General features: G+C 45.4%; 1 protein-coding gene across 1 annotated transcript; it reads right to left on the bottom strand.

Moving 5' to 3' along the window:
* Positions 1-156: 156 nt before the first annotated feature.
* On the bottom strand, positions 157-6,396 carry SLC7A4 (solute carrier family 7 member 4). The gene is made up of 5 exons (XM_081287202.1): positions 5,634-6,396; positions 3,947-4,968; positions 2,681-3,321; positions 2,299-2,407; positions 157-2,196 (listed from the first exon to the last, which is right to left on the bottom strand). The coding sequence occupies exons 2-5, from the start codon at positions 4,926-4,928 to the stop codon at positions 2,021-2,023; spliced, it is 1,908 nt and encodes a 635-aa protein (XP_081143328.1). The 5' UTR covers positions 4,929-4,968; positions 5,634-6,396; the 3' UTR covers positions 157-2,020.
* Positions 6,397-14,153: the final 7,757 nt, after the last annotated feature.

Below are 14,153 nucleotides of genomic sequence, written 5' to 3'. Positions count from 1 at the left end.
GGAGGTGGGGTGAGTTTTGGACATTTTCATTACATCGTAGAAAGAGGGCCCACATATGCTTAGCTTACGCCCACCTGCCACTTCCCTGTGACAGCCTTTGGGCTTTGGAGGGCTTAAACAGGGAAAAGAGGACAATGGGACTGAATTGGTGGTCACTGGGTCCTTTGTTCTTCTGTATATCCCTTTGGAGATTACCCAGGCTAACCCCCCACCCCAGAATCTGATTACCAGGTTTCCTAGGAGCCCTGGAGGTGGGGAGGCTGTATATCTGGAATTTACTGCCATCCATGTCATACTCAATAACCTGTCTGGGCACCTGCCCACCTTAGCCTGAGGCATATGCATGCAGGAGGCCCTAATCCTGACCCAGGCAGAGCACAGTGGCTGTAAGGAATGTCCCTAATAAAGGACACTGAGGTCCGCTGAAGGCTGGCCAGGTTCTGGCTGTGGAATCTTCCTGGGGGGCCTAAGTCCTGCCTGATGGAGATTTTCCCCAAGTCCTAGGACCCAAGGTCAGAATGGGAGGGACAGGGATGCAGGAATGTAGGTCCCTGGGTAGGGCAGGGATTTGGAAGTACTCACCTAAGGGAGGTAAAAGGTTGCTTTATCATGGATGCCTTTATCACTGAGGGCCAAGGCTAAGGCTGAAGTTGGACTAGCATCTGGAGTCATCTGGCCTCAGTCCTTGGGGGTCCCTGCTGCTTCTCAATGTCCAGGGCAGCAGTGTTCATGGGCAGGTGGGCTCCAAAGGGGTAGACTGGGAAGGCATGGCTCATGAAGCCTGATTATCTGAGGTGGATCACATGTACCTGATTGTTCTCAAGGTCCAGAGAAAGATGATATGACTGTTGGAGTAAAGCTTGCCAAAACCAGCAGCTTCCTGTGTGGTCCTTACAAGAAGAAATAGGAAGGGGGATGCAACTACAGTGGGCATAGTACAGACAAGGAATACCAGTGGGAGGGTATAGTGTGGGCCTATGGCCTTTCTGGGAACTCCCTCCTCCCCAGGCTAGGGCTCCCATTTCTACCAAGTGGGCTGGAAGGTAGTGAAGGCAGGCCCAGGTTCTCGTATACCCATGAACATCCGTGTGAACTAGTCATAAGTGCAACATCTCCAGCCTTCATTTCAAAGCCCTGGCAGAGCGGGCAGATAGAGACAAAAGTGAGCTGTGGGCTGGGCCTGAGCTTGGAAACAGCTGTCATTTCAGTCTGCACATGGGCATGCAGGATATCCATGTGAGCCATATGTCTTAGGGATGTTTGTGCCAAGAGGGTATATGCCTGTGTGCAGGAGTGCTTTGATGTTCCTAGGTAGGCCTCAGGAATATGCTGTGCTCTCTGGGAGCCCTGAAAAACCAAGAGAACTCTGGAACCCCACTGCCTTTTCTAGGCAACCTCTTTGAGACCCAGGCTCTGCTCCTTGATCTATCTGCCAGAGGATAAGTGGGGAATATTCTTGCCCGTTTGACCCCTATATGTCTGGTGTATGTTGCTTCCCTCTAAGTCAGGTAGGGAGTACTGGCCTGAGGGAGAATCCCTGAACCCAGGCCTGGCTGTGTCCCTGATTCAAGGTGGTCCCAAGGTAACCTTTGTAGAAGTTTCAGTCTTTATTATGGATTTGGAACAATTGCCTGATTCCCAAAGGTAGGTGAGGACTCATATCACAGAGAATTCCACAGTGGACATAGTGGCTGACCATATGGCTGGCTGAACAGTTATTATTATGAATTCCTGGGGCTGCGACCTCTTCCCTGCCCACCCTACCCACCCACCCAAATAGCTGGAATTGATCAGAAACAGGAAGGTGCTGAGCAAGGAGTTCACTGCACCAACACTGGCCAAGACCCATTATCTGAAGACCAGAGAAATTTAGTATCTGGATTAGGGTCCTAAAGTCCTGAGAACCACCAGAGCCTACAAACCCAAGCTGCCCCGAACAGAAGCAGCTCCCAGCTCCTCTGGCCTCTTGAGGAGATGGAGAGAGCAAAACAATCATGAGTTGGCCTCACAGACTGGTCGGCTACTCCATGCAGCCAGGCTCCTCAGCTGGTGGCTGGCTGGTGGGCTGTACAGCCTGCACTGTCTCTTCTAGGCTGCTGCTGGAGAATACCACATATCGTGTGGTGGTCAGCTCTGGTGGCTCCTGCTGGTTCGCTTTGCTGTGCCAAATGCCATAGCCGAAATACACAGCGAGTCCTGCAAGGTTGAAAAGAGCCTGAGGGATAGGACCCAGCCCTATCTGCCTTCTTTGTCCTCCCACTGTAGCACACTAGATGTCCTAGCCTTGCCCCCACTCACCAATCAGCAGCCAGATGGAGAAGCGCAGCCAGGTCAGGTAGCTCAGCTTCAACATGAGGCAGATATTGAGGAGAATGCTCAGGGCTGGAGTCAAAGGCACCAAGGGGATCTGAGGGCATAAGGACAAGGCTGAGATGGACAGAAGGAAAGACCTGCCAGCCCAGAGTCTGACTTCACAGAAATTTCATAGAGCCTCCATCTGTCTCTGGAAATTTTGGAGAGAATGTACTCCCTCACCATGAGGAAAGATGAATAAAGTGAGGATGGATGGATTGGCCTCCCCAACCTCATCAGCCCTTGTTCATTATGGAATGGCAGAAAAAGAAGGGGCAAAGGGAGCTGGCGGGGGTAAGACTGAGCAGGTCCTGAATGGGGAAGGTACCTGGAAAGTGTCTTGTTGTTGCTGTTGCTGGTGAGCCCCCAGGACCAGAAGGCAAAGCAGAAACACAACACTGCTGATCAGGAGCAGCAAGATGTAGCCCCACCGTGGGAGGTGCAAGGCTGAGTCTCCGAAGACTAGCACACAGCCCAGGGTGATGGCTGAGATCACCAGGATGCTAAGTGCCCAAGTCACAGCAGCTCCAGGGTTGCATCCATCAAGGAATCCCAGGTAGGGCCTCAGGGCTGGTCGCAGCTGCCCAGGCTCAGAAATTGAGGTTTTCACAGCACCTACTAGCTGTATGTGGTCTGAGAAGGAATCATACTTCTTGGCTGCAGGGCCAGGGCTGGCTGGGCCTGGGGAGCTGTGTGGAGAAACCTTCTGAAAACGTAGAATAATGATGCTGGTGGCCACAAAGGTATAGGCCAATAGAGTGCCAATGGATAGGAACTGGACCAGCGCCTCAAGGTCCAGCAGCAGTGCCAGGAGAGCCATAAGGATACCAAACACCAAGATGCCCACCACAGGCACCTGTGTCCGGGGGTGCACGCGGGCAAACACCTGGAAGAAGAGCCCATCTGTAGCCATGGCATAGACGATACGCGGCAGGGAGAAGAGGTTGCTGAGTAGAACGGTGTTCATGGCTGTAGCAGAGGGTAGGGCAATGGTCATCATGATAGTTAAACCTATCAGGGGTCACTGTTGGGGTCTGGGGCCTAGGTGGTTCCTTGGAGACACAGGGATGAGATTGTCTGGGCTTTTAGTATGAATGTGTATGAAGTACAAGATTACCATTCCCCCACTCCAGGAATGGGGCACTCCAATTTAAGTCATAGGCCCACTGGAGAATCTGATAAAAACTGAGCCCCATTGCCCAGGAGAAGGCTTGTAAGTACATGCCCAGAATTGACATTCTATGTACAATTTGCGGGGAGGAGCCCCATAGGAGGAGTCCTTCCAACAAGCCTAGGTGAAAGCCTCCAATAATTAGCACTTTTCCAGGCCCATTTTGCAACTGGTAAGACTGAGGTATGGGTGGAGATTTTATTTTCTTTTTTAAAAATATTTATTCTTAAGTTTTAGATGGACACAATATCTTCATTTTACATTTATTTGGTGCTGAGAATCGAACCCAGTGCTTCGTGCATGCTAGGCAAGCACTCTACCACTGAGCCACAACCCCAGCCCCAAGGTGGAGATTTTCTAAGAGGCTCAGGACAGGACCCCACTGCTCTGTTCTCTCCCACCTTGCCCACAAGGACCCCTTACCGCAGATGGAGCCAGCTGCCACGATGAAGCCAGCCCAGCTGTAGCCCCGCCGATAGAAGGCATCAGCAAGTGCTGAGTCAGGGTCCAGACTGTGCCAGGGCACCATGAGGGTTAGTACGGTGGAGACGAGGATATAGGCACCAGCTGCCAGGCCAAGGGAGATGGCAATGGCCATGGGCACAGCCCGCCGTGGGTTCTGGGCTTCCTCACTGGAGGCAGCAATGACATCAAAGCCCACAAAAGCATAGAAGCAGGTAGCAGTTCCTGCCATGATACCAGAGAAGCCAAAGGGTGCAAAGCCACCCTCCTCAGCACTCCAGTTGTGGGGGCGTGCAAGGATGAAGCCCAGGATGATGATGAAGATAATTACCATCAGGCTGATGGCTGAGAAAGTATGATTGAGCCAGGAGGAGACACGGACTCCACAGGAGACAAAAGCAGAAGCTAGAAGTAGGATGCCAGCAGCCAGGAAATCTGGGTAGTGGGCCAGGAAGGGCACCTGCCAGACACCCACTTGAGACTCAGTGAAGTTGCGAATGCCATGGCTAAAGATGGCATCCAGATAGCCACTCCAGGCACGGGCCACAGCAGCACCCCCAATAAGGTATTCTAGGAGCACATTCCAGCCTATGAGGAAGGCCCACACCTCGCCCATGGACACATAGGTGAATAGGTATGCAGAGCCCGTGCGGGGCACACGTGCTCCAAATTCTGCATAGCATAGGGCTGCCAGCAGGGAGGCCACAGCAGCCACACCAAAGGACAAGAGTACAGCAGGACCAGCCATATTCTTTGCCACGGTACCCGTGAGCACATAGAGGCCTGAGCCTACCATGCCACCCACACCCAGCAGGGTCAGGTCCAAGGTGGACAGGCAGCGCTGCAGAGACGTCTCCATGCTGGAATCCTCCAGAGGCTTCAGTCGATTCAGCTTCTGGCAGAAGTGTGCCAAGCTAGCAGCACTGTGCCGTCCCCAGGCCATAATGGGTAGTTAAGAGGTGCACCAAACTAGCCACTGGAACCTAGTAGGGCCAGACAGAGGGAAATGACAAGTTGTTCAGCCAGGTACTAGCCAACCTTCAGTTCCTTCTGTACTGCCTCTCCCCAGTCCTCTTCTTATCTTAGCTCTGGAGACCTAGGACACCTGCATCATGGGCTTGCTGGAGGGTTGGGATGGGACAGGAGTCAGGCCAGAGGACAGGAGGTTACAAGGAAGCCTGGAGGTCCTGTCTGCCTTTAGGGCAGTGGAGAGGATAAGGCAAAGCCCCACATGGGTACCAGCTAGGTAGTCCTGAGGGTAGGGAAAGCCAGAGTCTGGGAAGAGCTCTGTGGTCTGAGATCCAAGAGCAAGGTGAAATGGGAGGCTTCCTGGGAGCTGGGCCAGGAAGTCGAGACCCGGAACAGGAGCAGCTGTGCAACCCGGGACGGGGCTCAAGTGACCACCTGGCCTCAAAGAATGGCAATCCCCCCCCACTGGGCAGGCCAGAATATCAGTGGCTGTGAAGCTGGGGCTCCCTGGGCCCTGAGCTCCGGATCCGGAGCTAAGACCCGGTGCACCTGCTGGCGCTCTGACACTCGCGGCTGCCGCCACCGCCCCAGCCAACTGCGCGCGACCCTGTGCCCAGAAATCCAAGCTTTCAGCTGCTTTCCGCCCGAGCCCATCCGCGCAAGACCCGATGCAACCCACCTGCTGTCGCCACCACAGCCACCGCTCTGAGCTCTGTGCCCGCCCCTCTTGCTAACCCCGCCTGCGCGCAGGGCTCTCCCCCGCCCCCAGGCGCTGGATTCTACCAGCAGCTCCGCCACTCGCACTCCCTGGAGGACCCAGCACCGGGCTTTACCCGCCATTAAACACCCAAATAGTCCACCCTACCTACACCTCACATGATCAAGACCAGAGCTCACTGGGTTCTAGAGTATCTCTCTTACTGACACACCAGAGGAGGAATTCCAAGTCACCAGATAAATGACTAGCTGCCTTCACTGAGGGCCAAGTGACGTCCCTGGGTAAGAATTCTACCCTGCTTCCACTGTACCTGATACCATCCTTGATCATTCAGCCCAAAACATTTACTTCATCCAGCTGGGCATCATCCAAGCCCCCCAACACAAGGTGATGTTTGGTCTGCATCTTTGGGCACTGTGAGATGTGGTTATGGATCTGGCTGAGGGGCCCTGACCTCTCAACTACAATGGGATGGCAGGAAGTCACCCCCCTCCCCATGCTTTGACAGGAGAGTGCAGCCTTTTGGGAGTGTTCTATAAATTAGCAAAATTCACACTGGGTGCTCTGAGCCTCCAGCTACAGATAATGTCCTATAAGTAGGCAAACATTCTCCAAAGGCAACAGGCAGTCCTCCATTGGGGGTACCCCTAGAATCCCTCAGATGCCAATAGCAGCCTCTCCTCGCCTAGGAGCACCTGGCAGTTTTTGAAGAACCATGGGGGACCATAATGGCAACTCCCCACTCAAGAGTACTTCATACCATGAGGAAATCCATGTGTGTTACCATCAGACTCCCCTCAGGTTAATTTATTCTTGGAGCCAAGAGGTCTTTTTCTGTTTTCACTCATTTCTTTGAAAATGAAAAAAGTTAATCCCAGCCTCTTGGAAGGCTGAAGTATGAGGATCGAAAGTTTAAGGCCAGCCTGGGCAAGTTAGAAGACCCTGTCACAAAATATTAAAAGGGCTGGGGTTCCTGGTGTTGTGGTGCACACCTGTAATCAGAGACTAGGGAGGCTGAGGAAGGAGGATAGCAAGTTCAAAGCCAGACTCAACAACTTAGGGAAACCCTATCTTTGAAAAAAAAAAGGTGGGGATGTAGCATAGTGGTAGAGTATTCCTGGGTTCAATCTTCAGTACAAAAAAAAGGAAGGAAAATAAAAAGAAAGAGAAAAAGTTAGTGTAATAAGGTATTTACTTGTTGCCAGCAAAATGATAACAACCCAGCCAAACCAAACAGAACCAAAGCAGGCATCTGCTCCCCACAAAAACTTTATATGTGTTTTCAGGTTGGATCTTAGCCTGCTGCCTGTATAGCCTGGTAGACTAGTGACAGGATAGTGGACTTCCAGACAAGGTGATGCCCCTTGGAACACTCTGCTTTAGCAAACCTTAGTCTATTCAAATATTTGCTGATTCTGTTGTCCTGAGGAACTGTTCAGATAGGCTCCCACTTCCTGTCTGATATCTCCTTTAACCCACTGCCATAATGCCTAAACTTAACTGAGCAGATGTCCCTTGTCCCAAAATGCTTCCACTTAAGTCTAGAAAAGTGTATTTCAGAACAAGAGACTTGAAAACTTTATAATGGAAGTTCCCCCAAGGGTTTACTAACAACCATGTTAAAGCTGGAATGCAGTTTTTGAGCAGTTTAACCACTTAACCACTGAGCCACATCCCCAGCCCTATTTTGTATTTTATTTAGAGACAGGGTCTCACTGAATTGCTTAGCACCTCAGTTTTGCTGAGGCTGGCTTTGAACTCTCGATCCTCCTATCTCAGCCTCCCAAGCCTCTAGGATTACAAGTGTGTGCCTGGCCTTCAGCTTTTAAAAAATATTTTACTTAGGGCCTTGCTAAACTGCTAAGTCTGGCTTTGAACTCCCGATCCTCCTGTCTGAGCCTCCAAAGCCTCTAGGATTACAGGCATGTGCCACAACGCTAGCTCAATTAGATTTATATACACTAGCAATGAACTATTCCAAAATGAAATTAAGAAAACAATTTTGTTCATATTACACTAAAAAGAATAAGATACCTAGAATAAATTTATTTACAAAAATACTAAGATATGCTGGGCACAGTGGTGCACACCTCTAATCCCAGCTACTTGAGAAACTGAGGCAGCAGGATTGCAAGTTCAAGGCCAGCTTCTGCAATTTAGCAATAAACTGTCTCAAAATATAAATAGGGATATAGTTTAGTGGTAAAGTGCCCCTGGGTTTAATCTCAAGCATCAGTGGGGGAAAAAAACTAATAAATTTAACTAAATGTAAAATATGTACATTGGAAACTGTTAAATATTGTTAAATTAAAGACAGCCTAAAAAATGGATGTTCCATGTTCATAGAATGGAAGACTCTTCTTTGACGACTATTTTTTCCTTTTCTTTCATTTTGTTTTTTCATTAAGCAAGTGTTGTGCCACTGAACCACATTCCCAGTGTCAGACTTTGTATTGTTAAAATGGCAGTATTCTCCCAAATTAGTCCATGGGCTCAGTGAAATTCCTATCAAAATCCCAACTGCCTATTTTGCAGAAATTATTAAGCTGATCCCAAAGTTCATATTGAAATGCAATGGACCCAAAATAGCCAAAACACTTTTGAAAAAGAACAAAATTGGGGCTGGGTTGTAGCTCAGCGGTAGAGTGCTTGCCTGGCATGTGTGAGGCCCTGGGTTCAATCCTCAGCATCACATGAAAATAAATAAATAAAATAAAAGGTATTGTGTCCAACTTAAAAAAAAACAAAATTGGAGGATTCACAATTCTTAGTTTCTAAATTGTCTACAAAGTTATAGTCATCAAGACTGTGGTATTGATATATGGGTAGACAAAAATTAATGGAATATGATTGAGAATCTAGAAATAAATCCTTAGGTTTATGAACAGTTGATTTTTTTTTTTGAGAGAGAGAGAGAGAGAGAGAATTTTAATATATTTTTTTTAGTTCTCGGCGGACACAACGTCTTTGTTTGTATGTGGTGCTGAGGATCAAACCCGGGCCACACGCATGCCAGGCAAGCGCGCTACCGCTTGAGCCACATCCCCAGTCCCAACAGTTGATTTTTTTAAAAATATTTATTTACTTTTTAGTTGTGGATGGACACAATATCTTTATTTTCTTTATTTAATTTTATATGGTGCTGAGGACCGAACCCAGGGCCTCACACGTGCTAGGCAAGTGCTCTACCACTGAGCCACAACCCCAGCCCAACAGTTGATTTTTTAAAAAATAGGTTTTATTTATCAGAGAAATTTTAGTTTCATAGTAATACTGAGTAGAAAGTACAGAGAGTTCCCATATACTCTCTGTCCCCAGATACACAACTTTTCCCACTATTGATTTCCAGCACCAGAGTGGTACACTTGTTACAATTGGTGAACTTACATAGACACATTAATAAAAGTCCAAAGTCCATACCTCATATTAGGATTCATTCCTGGTGTTTCACATTCTATGGATTTAGACAAATGTATAACAACATCCATATATAATTATGGTAACATGCAGAATAGTTTCACTCCCCTAAAAGTTCTCTGTGATCTACCTATTCATCCTTCCTTCCCCTCAATCCTTGGGAACACCTAATCATTTTTATTGTCTCCATAGTTTTTTTTTTTAAATATTTATTTATTTTTTAGTTTTTGGCGGACACAACATCTTTGTTGGTATGTGGTGCTGAGGATCGAACCCGGGCCGCACGCATGCCAGGCGAGCGCGCTACCACTTGAGCCACATCCCCAGCCCTTGTCTCCATAGTTTTGGGGCTAGGGTTGTGGCTCAGTGGTAGAGCACTTGCCTAATGTTTGAGGCACTGGATTCTGTTCTCAGCTCTGCATATAAATAAATAAAGGTCCACAATTTTGCCCTTCCCAGGGTGTCATATAGTTGGAATTATACAGCATGTAGCTTTTTCAGATTGTCTTTTTTTCGGGGGGTGGGTATTAGGGATTGAACTCAGGGGCACTTGACTGTTGATCCACATCCCCAGCTTTGTTTTGTATTTTATTTAGAGACAGGGTCACACTGAGTTGCCTAGCACTTTGCTTTTCTCTGAGGCTGGCTTTGAACTTGCGATTCTCCTGTCTCAGCCTCCCCAGCTGCTGGGATTACAGGCATGTGCCACCATGCCTGGCTTCACATTAGCTTTTTTTTTCCCCACTTAGTAACAGGCATTTAAAATTCCTCCATGCCAGGCTGGGGATGTGGCTCAAGCGGTAGCGTGCTTGCCTGGCATGTGTGCGGCCCGGGTTCGATCCTCAGCACCACATACAAAGATGTTGTGTCTGCTGAAAAAACTAAAAAATAAGTATTATAAAAAATAAATATTAAAAAAATTCTCTCTCTCTCTAAAAGAAAAAAATTCCTCCATGCCATAAGGCACTGTGGCACACATGTGTAATCCCTCAAATTGGGAGGCTGAGATGGGAGGATCCAAAGTTCAAGGCCAGGGGCTGGGGCTGGGGCTCAGTGGTAGAGCACATGCCAAGGCTCTGGGTTCAATCCTTAGCACCACATAAAAATAAATAAATAAAAAAAATAAAGGTATTGTGTCCAACTACCACTATATATATATATATATATATATATTTTTTTTTTTTTTTTTTTAAAGAAAGTTCAAGGCCAGCAACAACAACCCTGTTTCAAAATAAAAAATAAAAAGGACTGGGCGCTGAGTATGGTGGTGCACACTTGTAATCACACCTGCTCAAAAGGGAGGCTGAGGCAGGAGGATCACAAGTTAAAAACCAGCCTCAGCAAAATCAAGGTGCTAAGCAACTCAGTGAGACCCTGTCTCTAAATAAAATACAAAACAGGGCTGGGTATGTGACTCAGTGGTTGAATGGCCCCTGAGTTCAATCCCTGGTACAAAAAAAGTCTTTCATGCCTTTTTATAGCTTGATAGTTCATTTCTATATAATATTGACTAATATTTAATGATCTGGATGTACTATAATTTATTTACCCATTTACCTACTGAAGGACATATTCAATTGTCTTCAAATTTTGACAATTATGAATAATGCTGCTATAAACATTCATGTGCAGGCTTTTGTGTGGACATGTTTTCAACTAATTTGGGTGAATAACAAGAATGATTGCTAGATTTATATTGAGAGCATGTTTAGTGCTGGGGTTGTGGCTCAATAGTAGAGTGCTTACCTGGCATGTGTGAGGCACTGGGTTTGATCCTCAGCACCACATAAAAATATATACAAATGAAATACAAATAGAATACTCTTTTTTTAAAAAAGAGTATGCTTAATTTTCTTTTTTTATATTTATTTTTTAGTTTTTTTAGGTGGACAAGACATCTTTATTTTATTTTTATGTGGTGCTGAGAATCGAACCCAGTGCTTTACCCATGCTAGGCGAGCACGCTACCACTTGAGCCACATCCCCAGCCCAAGTATGCTTAATTTCTAAGAAACTGCAAAAATGTCTTCCACAGTGTCTGTACCACCTTGCATTGCCACCACCAATGAATTCCTGTTGCTCCATATGCACACCAGCATTTGGTATTATCAGTGTTCTGGATTTTGGTCATTCTCATAGGCATATGGTATATGATAGCATCTCATTATTGTTTTATTTTGCATTTTCCTAATGAAATGTAGTGTTGAGCATCTTTTCATATGTTTATTTGCTACTGTGTGTGTTCTTTGGTGAGACGTCTATTCAGATCTTTTGTTTTTGCTCAATTTATAATGGTTGTTCATTTATTTTTCTTCTCTCCTTTCCCCCCTTCCTTCCTTCCTACCTTCCTTCCTTCCTTCCCTTTCTCTTTCTCTCCTTTCTCTCTCTCTTTCTACGTGCTGCTGGGGATTAAACCCAGGGGTTCAAGCACTGTGCTACATCCCCAGCATTTTTTGTTTGTTTTTTGAAACAAGTACTCTCCAAGTTACCCAAGCTGGGCTCAAACTTCTGATCCTCCTGTTTCAGCTTCCCAAATTGCTGAGATTACAGAAGTATGCCACCATGCCTTGCTTGATAGGTTGTTCATTTTCTTACTGTCAAGTTTGAAGAATTCTTTGTATATTCTTTGTATATTTTGGATAATAGTCCTTTATCAGAGGTGACTTTTGCAAATATTTTCTCCCAGTCTGTGGCTTGCCTTCTCATTCTCTTGATGGACAATTGATTTTTTTTTATTTGTACCGGGGATTGAACTCAGGGGCACTGGACCACTGAGCCACATCCCCAGTCCTATTTTGTATTTTATTTAGAGACAGGGTCTCACTGAGTTGCTTAGCACCTCAATTTTGCTGAGACTGGCTTTGAACTCACGATCCTCCTGCCTCAGCCTCCCGAGCTGTTGAGATTATAGCGTGCGCCACCATGTCTGGCTTGGACAATTGATTTTTAAAAATATTTTTTAGTTGTAGATGGACACAATACCTTTATTTTGTTTATTTATTTTTATGTGGTGCTGGGGACTAAACCCAGTGCCTTACATGTGCTAGGCAAGTGCTCTCCCACTGAGCTACACCCCCAGCCCTGACAATTGATTTTTAAAAAAATGTATTTAGTTGTAGATGGACACAATACATTATTTATTTATTTATTTATTCACTGTTATGTGGTGCTGAGGATTAAACCTAGTGCCTCACACATACTAGGCAAGCACTCTACCACTGAGCCACAACCACAGCCCCCTATCCCCCAACATTTTTTTTCTTTTTTTCAGTACTGGGATTGAATTCAGGGGCACTCAACCACTGAGCCACATCCCAAGCCCTATTTTGTATTTCATTTAGAGATAGGGTCTCACTAAGTTGCTTAGCACCTTGCTTTTGCTGAGGCTGGCTTTGGATTCATGATTCTCCTGCCTCAGCCTCCCGAGCCACTGGGAGTACAGGCATGCACCACTGGGCTCGGCCCGACAATAGTTTTGTTTTGTTTTGTTTTAAGTTGTAGATGAACACACAGTATCTTTATTTATTTTTATGTGGTGCTGAGGATCAAACCCAGTGCCTCACACATGCAGGGCAAGTGCACTGCACTACAATCCCAGTCCCTAACAATTGATTTTTTTTTTTTAGTTTTTTAAAAATATTTGTTTAGTTATATGTGGGCACAATATCTTTATTTTGTTTATTTATTTTTATGTGGTGCTGAGGATCGAACCCAGGGTCTCACACTTTTGAGGCAAGCGCTCTACCGCTGAGCCACAACCCCAGCCCTGACAATTGATTTTTGAGAAGGGGAAAGAGTAGTCTTTTCAACAAACTGTACACATGCAAATGAATCCCCTACTTCCTATCACATACAAAAATTAATAAAAATCTAATACCTAAATATAGAAGCTAGTACTATAAAAGTCTTAGGGAAAAAAATAGGGTTTAATCTCCATGACCTTGGATTAGGCAATGATTTCTTAAATATGATGCCAAAAGTTCAAACAACCAAAGAAAAGTGGAGATAACTTAAGCTTTTTCAAAATAGAAAACTTGTGTGCTTCAAAGTGTAACACTGAGAAAATGAAAAGGCGTGAAGCCCTGGGTTCAACCCAGAATACCCTTGCAAAAAGAAAGTGAAAGGATAAAGCACAGAACAGGAGAAAATGTTTGCAAATAATATATCTGATAGGGTGATCGTATCCCAGAATATGTAAAGAACTCAAATTAAGCAACAAAAAGATAAACAGTACAATTTAAAAGTGGGTAAAGGATCTGAAGGAAACATTTCTCCCAAGAAAATATACAAATATCTAATAAGCATAGAAAAACTCTTGACATCATTAGTTATTAGGGAAACACAAATCTCCCACAATGACACACCACTTAGTAGTGAATATTAAGATAGCTAGAGTAACAAAGTCAGATAATAAAGTGTTGGAGACAAAAATGGAATTGTTGGAAACTTCATACTCTACTGAGGGGAATGCAGCTGTTTTGGAAGAGTTGGGTAGTTCTTCAAATTTTTAAACATTAAGGTTCTTTATTATACAGTCATTTGCTTCCAGGGATGTATATCCAAAAGAAGTAAAAATACATGTTCATACAAAACTTGTATGCAAATTTTCATAGCACTGTTGATCATAATGCATAAAAACTCATTCTATGGTTTGGATAATTCTCCCCCAAAGGTTCATATGTTAACTGCTTGGTAAAACTGGGCACAGTGGCATACACTTGTAATCTGGTCAATTTGGGACTGAGGCAGGAAGAACTCAAGTTCAAGGCTAGCCTGGGCAGCTGAGAAATACCTTGTCTCAAAATAAAAATAAAAAGGGCAGGGATATAGCTCAGTGGTAGAACACTTTCCTAGCATGCATGAGGCCCTATCTTCTATCCCAAGAACTGCAAGGAAATAAATAAATACACAAATAAATAGCTATTTCTATGGTCTTTATATTTGTCTCCTTTTGGTCCTTTCTTCTGCATGAAAATTCCAATTCCTTTACATTAATACTTCAAGTAACTAAGCAAAGTGGTGCTTTTCTTCTATGGAGCAAAAAAATTAAAAATTTATCACTAT

The sequence above is a fragment of the Spermophilus citellus genome (assembly GCF_964194105.1).
Source record: "Spermophilus citellus genome assembly, chromosome: 3".
Lineage (NCBI taxonomy): Eukaryota > Metazoa > Chordata > Mammalia > Rodentia > Sciuridae > Spermophilus > Spermophilus citellus.
The sequence above is the reverse complement of the archived record's forward strand: the minus strand, read 5'-3'. Positions and strand labels throughout refer to the sequence as shown.

What these genes read in the sequence shown, in the direction of transcription:
- SLC7A4 (XM_081287202.1), bottom strand. Translation starts at nt 4,928, where the DNA reads ATGGCCTGGGGACGGCACAGTGCTGCTAGCTTGGCACACTTCTGCCAG. An exon ending in GGCAGCTGGCTCCATCTGCG is followed by an intron (nt 3,322 to 3,946) that starts GTAAGGGGTCCT and finishes CCTCTGCTACAG; the next exon opens with CCATGAACACCGTTCTACTC. An exon ending in AACAACAAGACACTTTCCAG is followed by an intron (nt 2,408 to 2,680) that starts GTACCTTCCCCA and finishes TTATGCCCTCAG; the next exon opens with ATCCCCTTGGTGCCTTTGAC.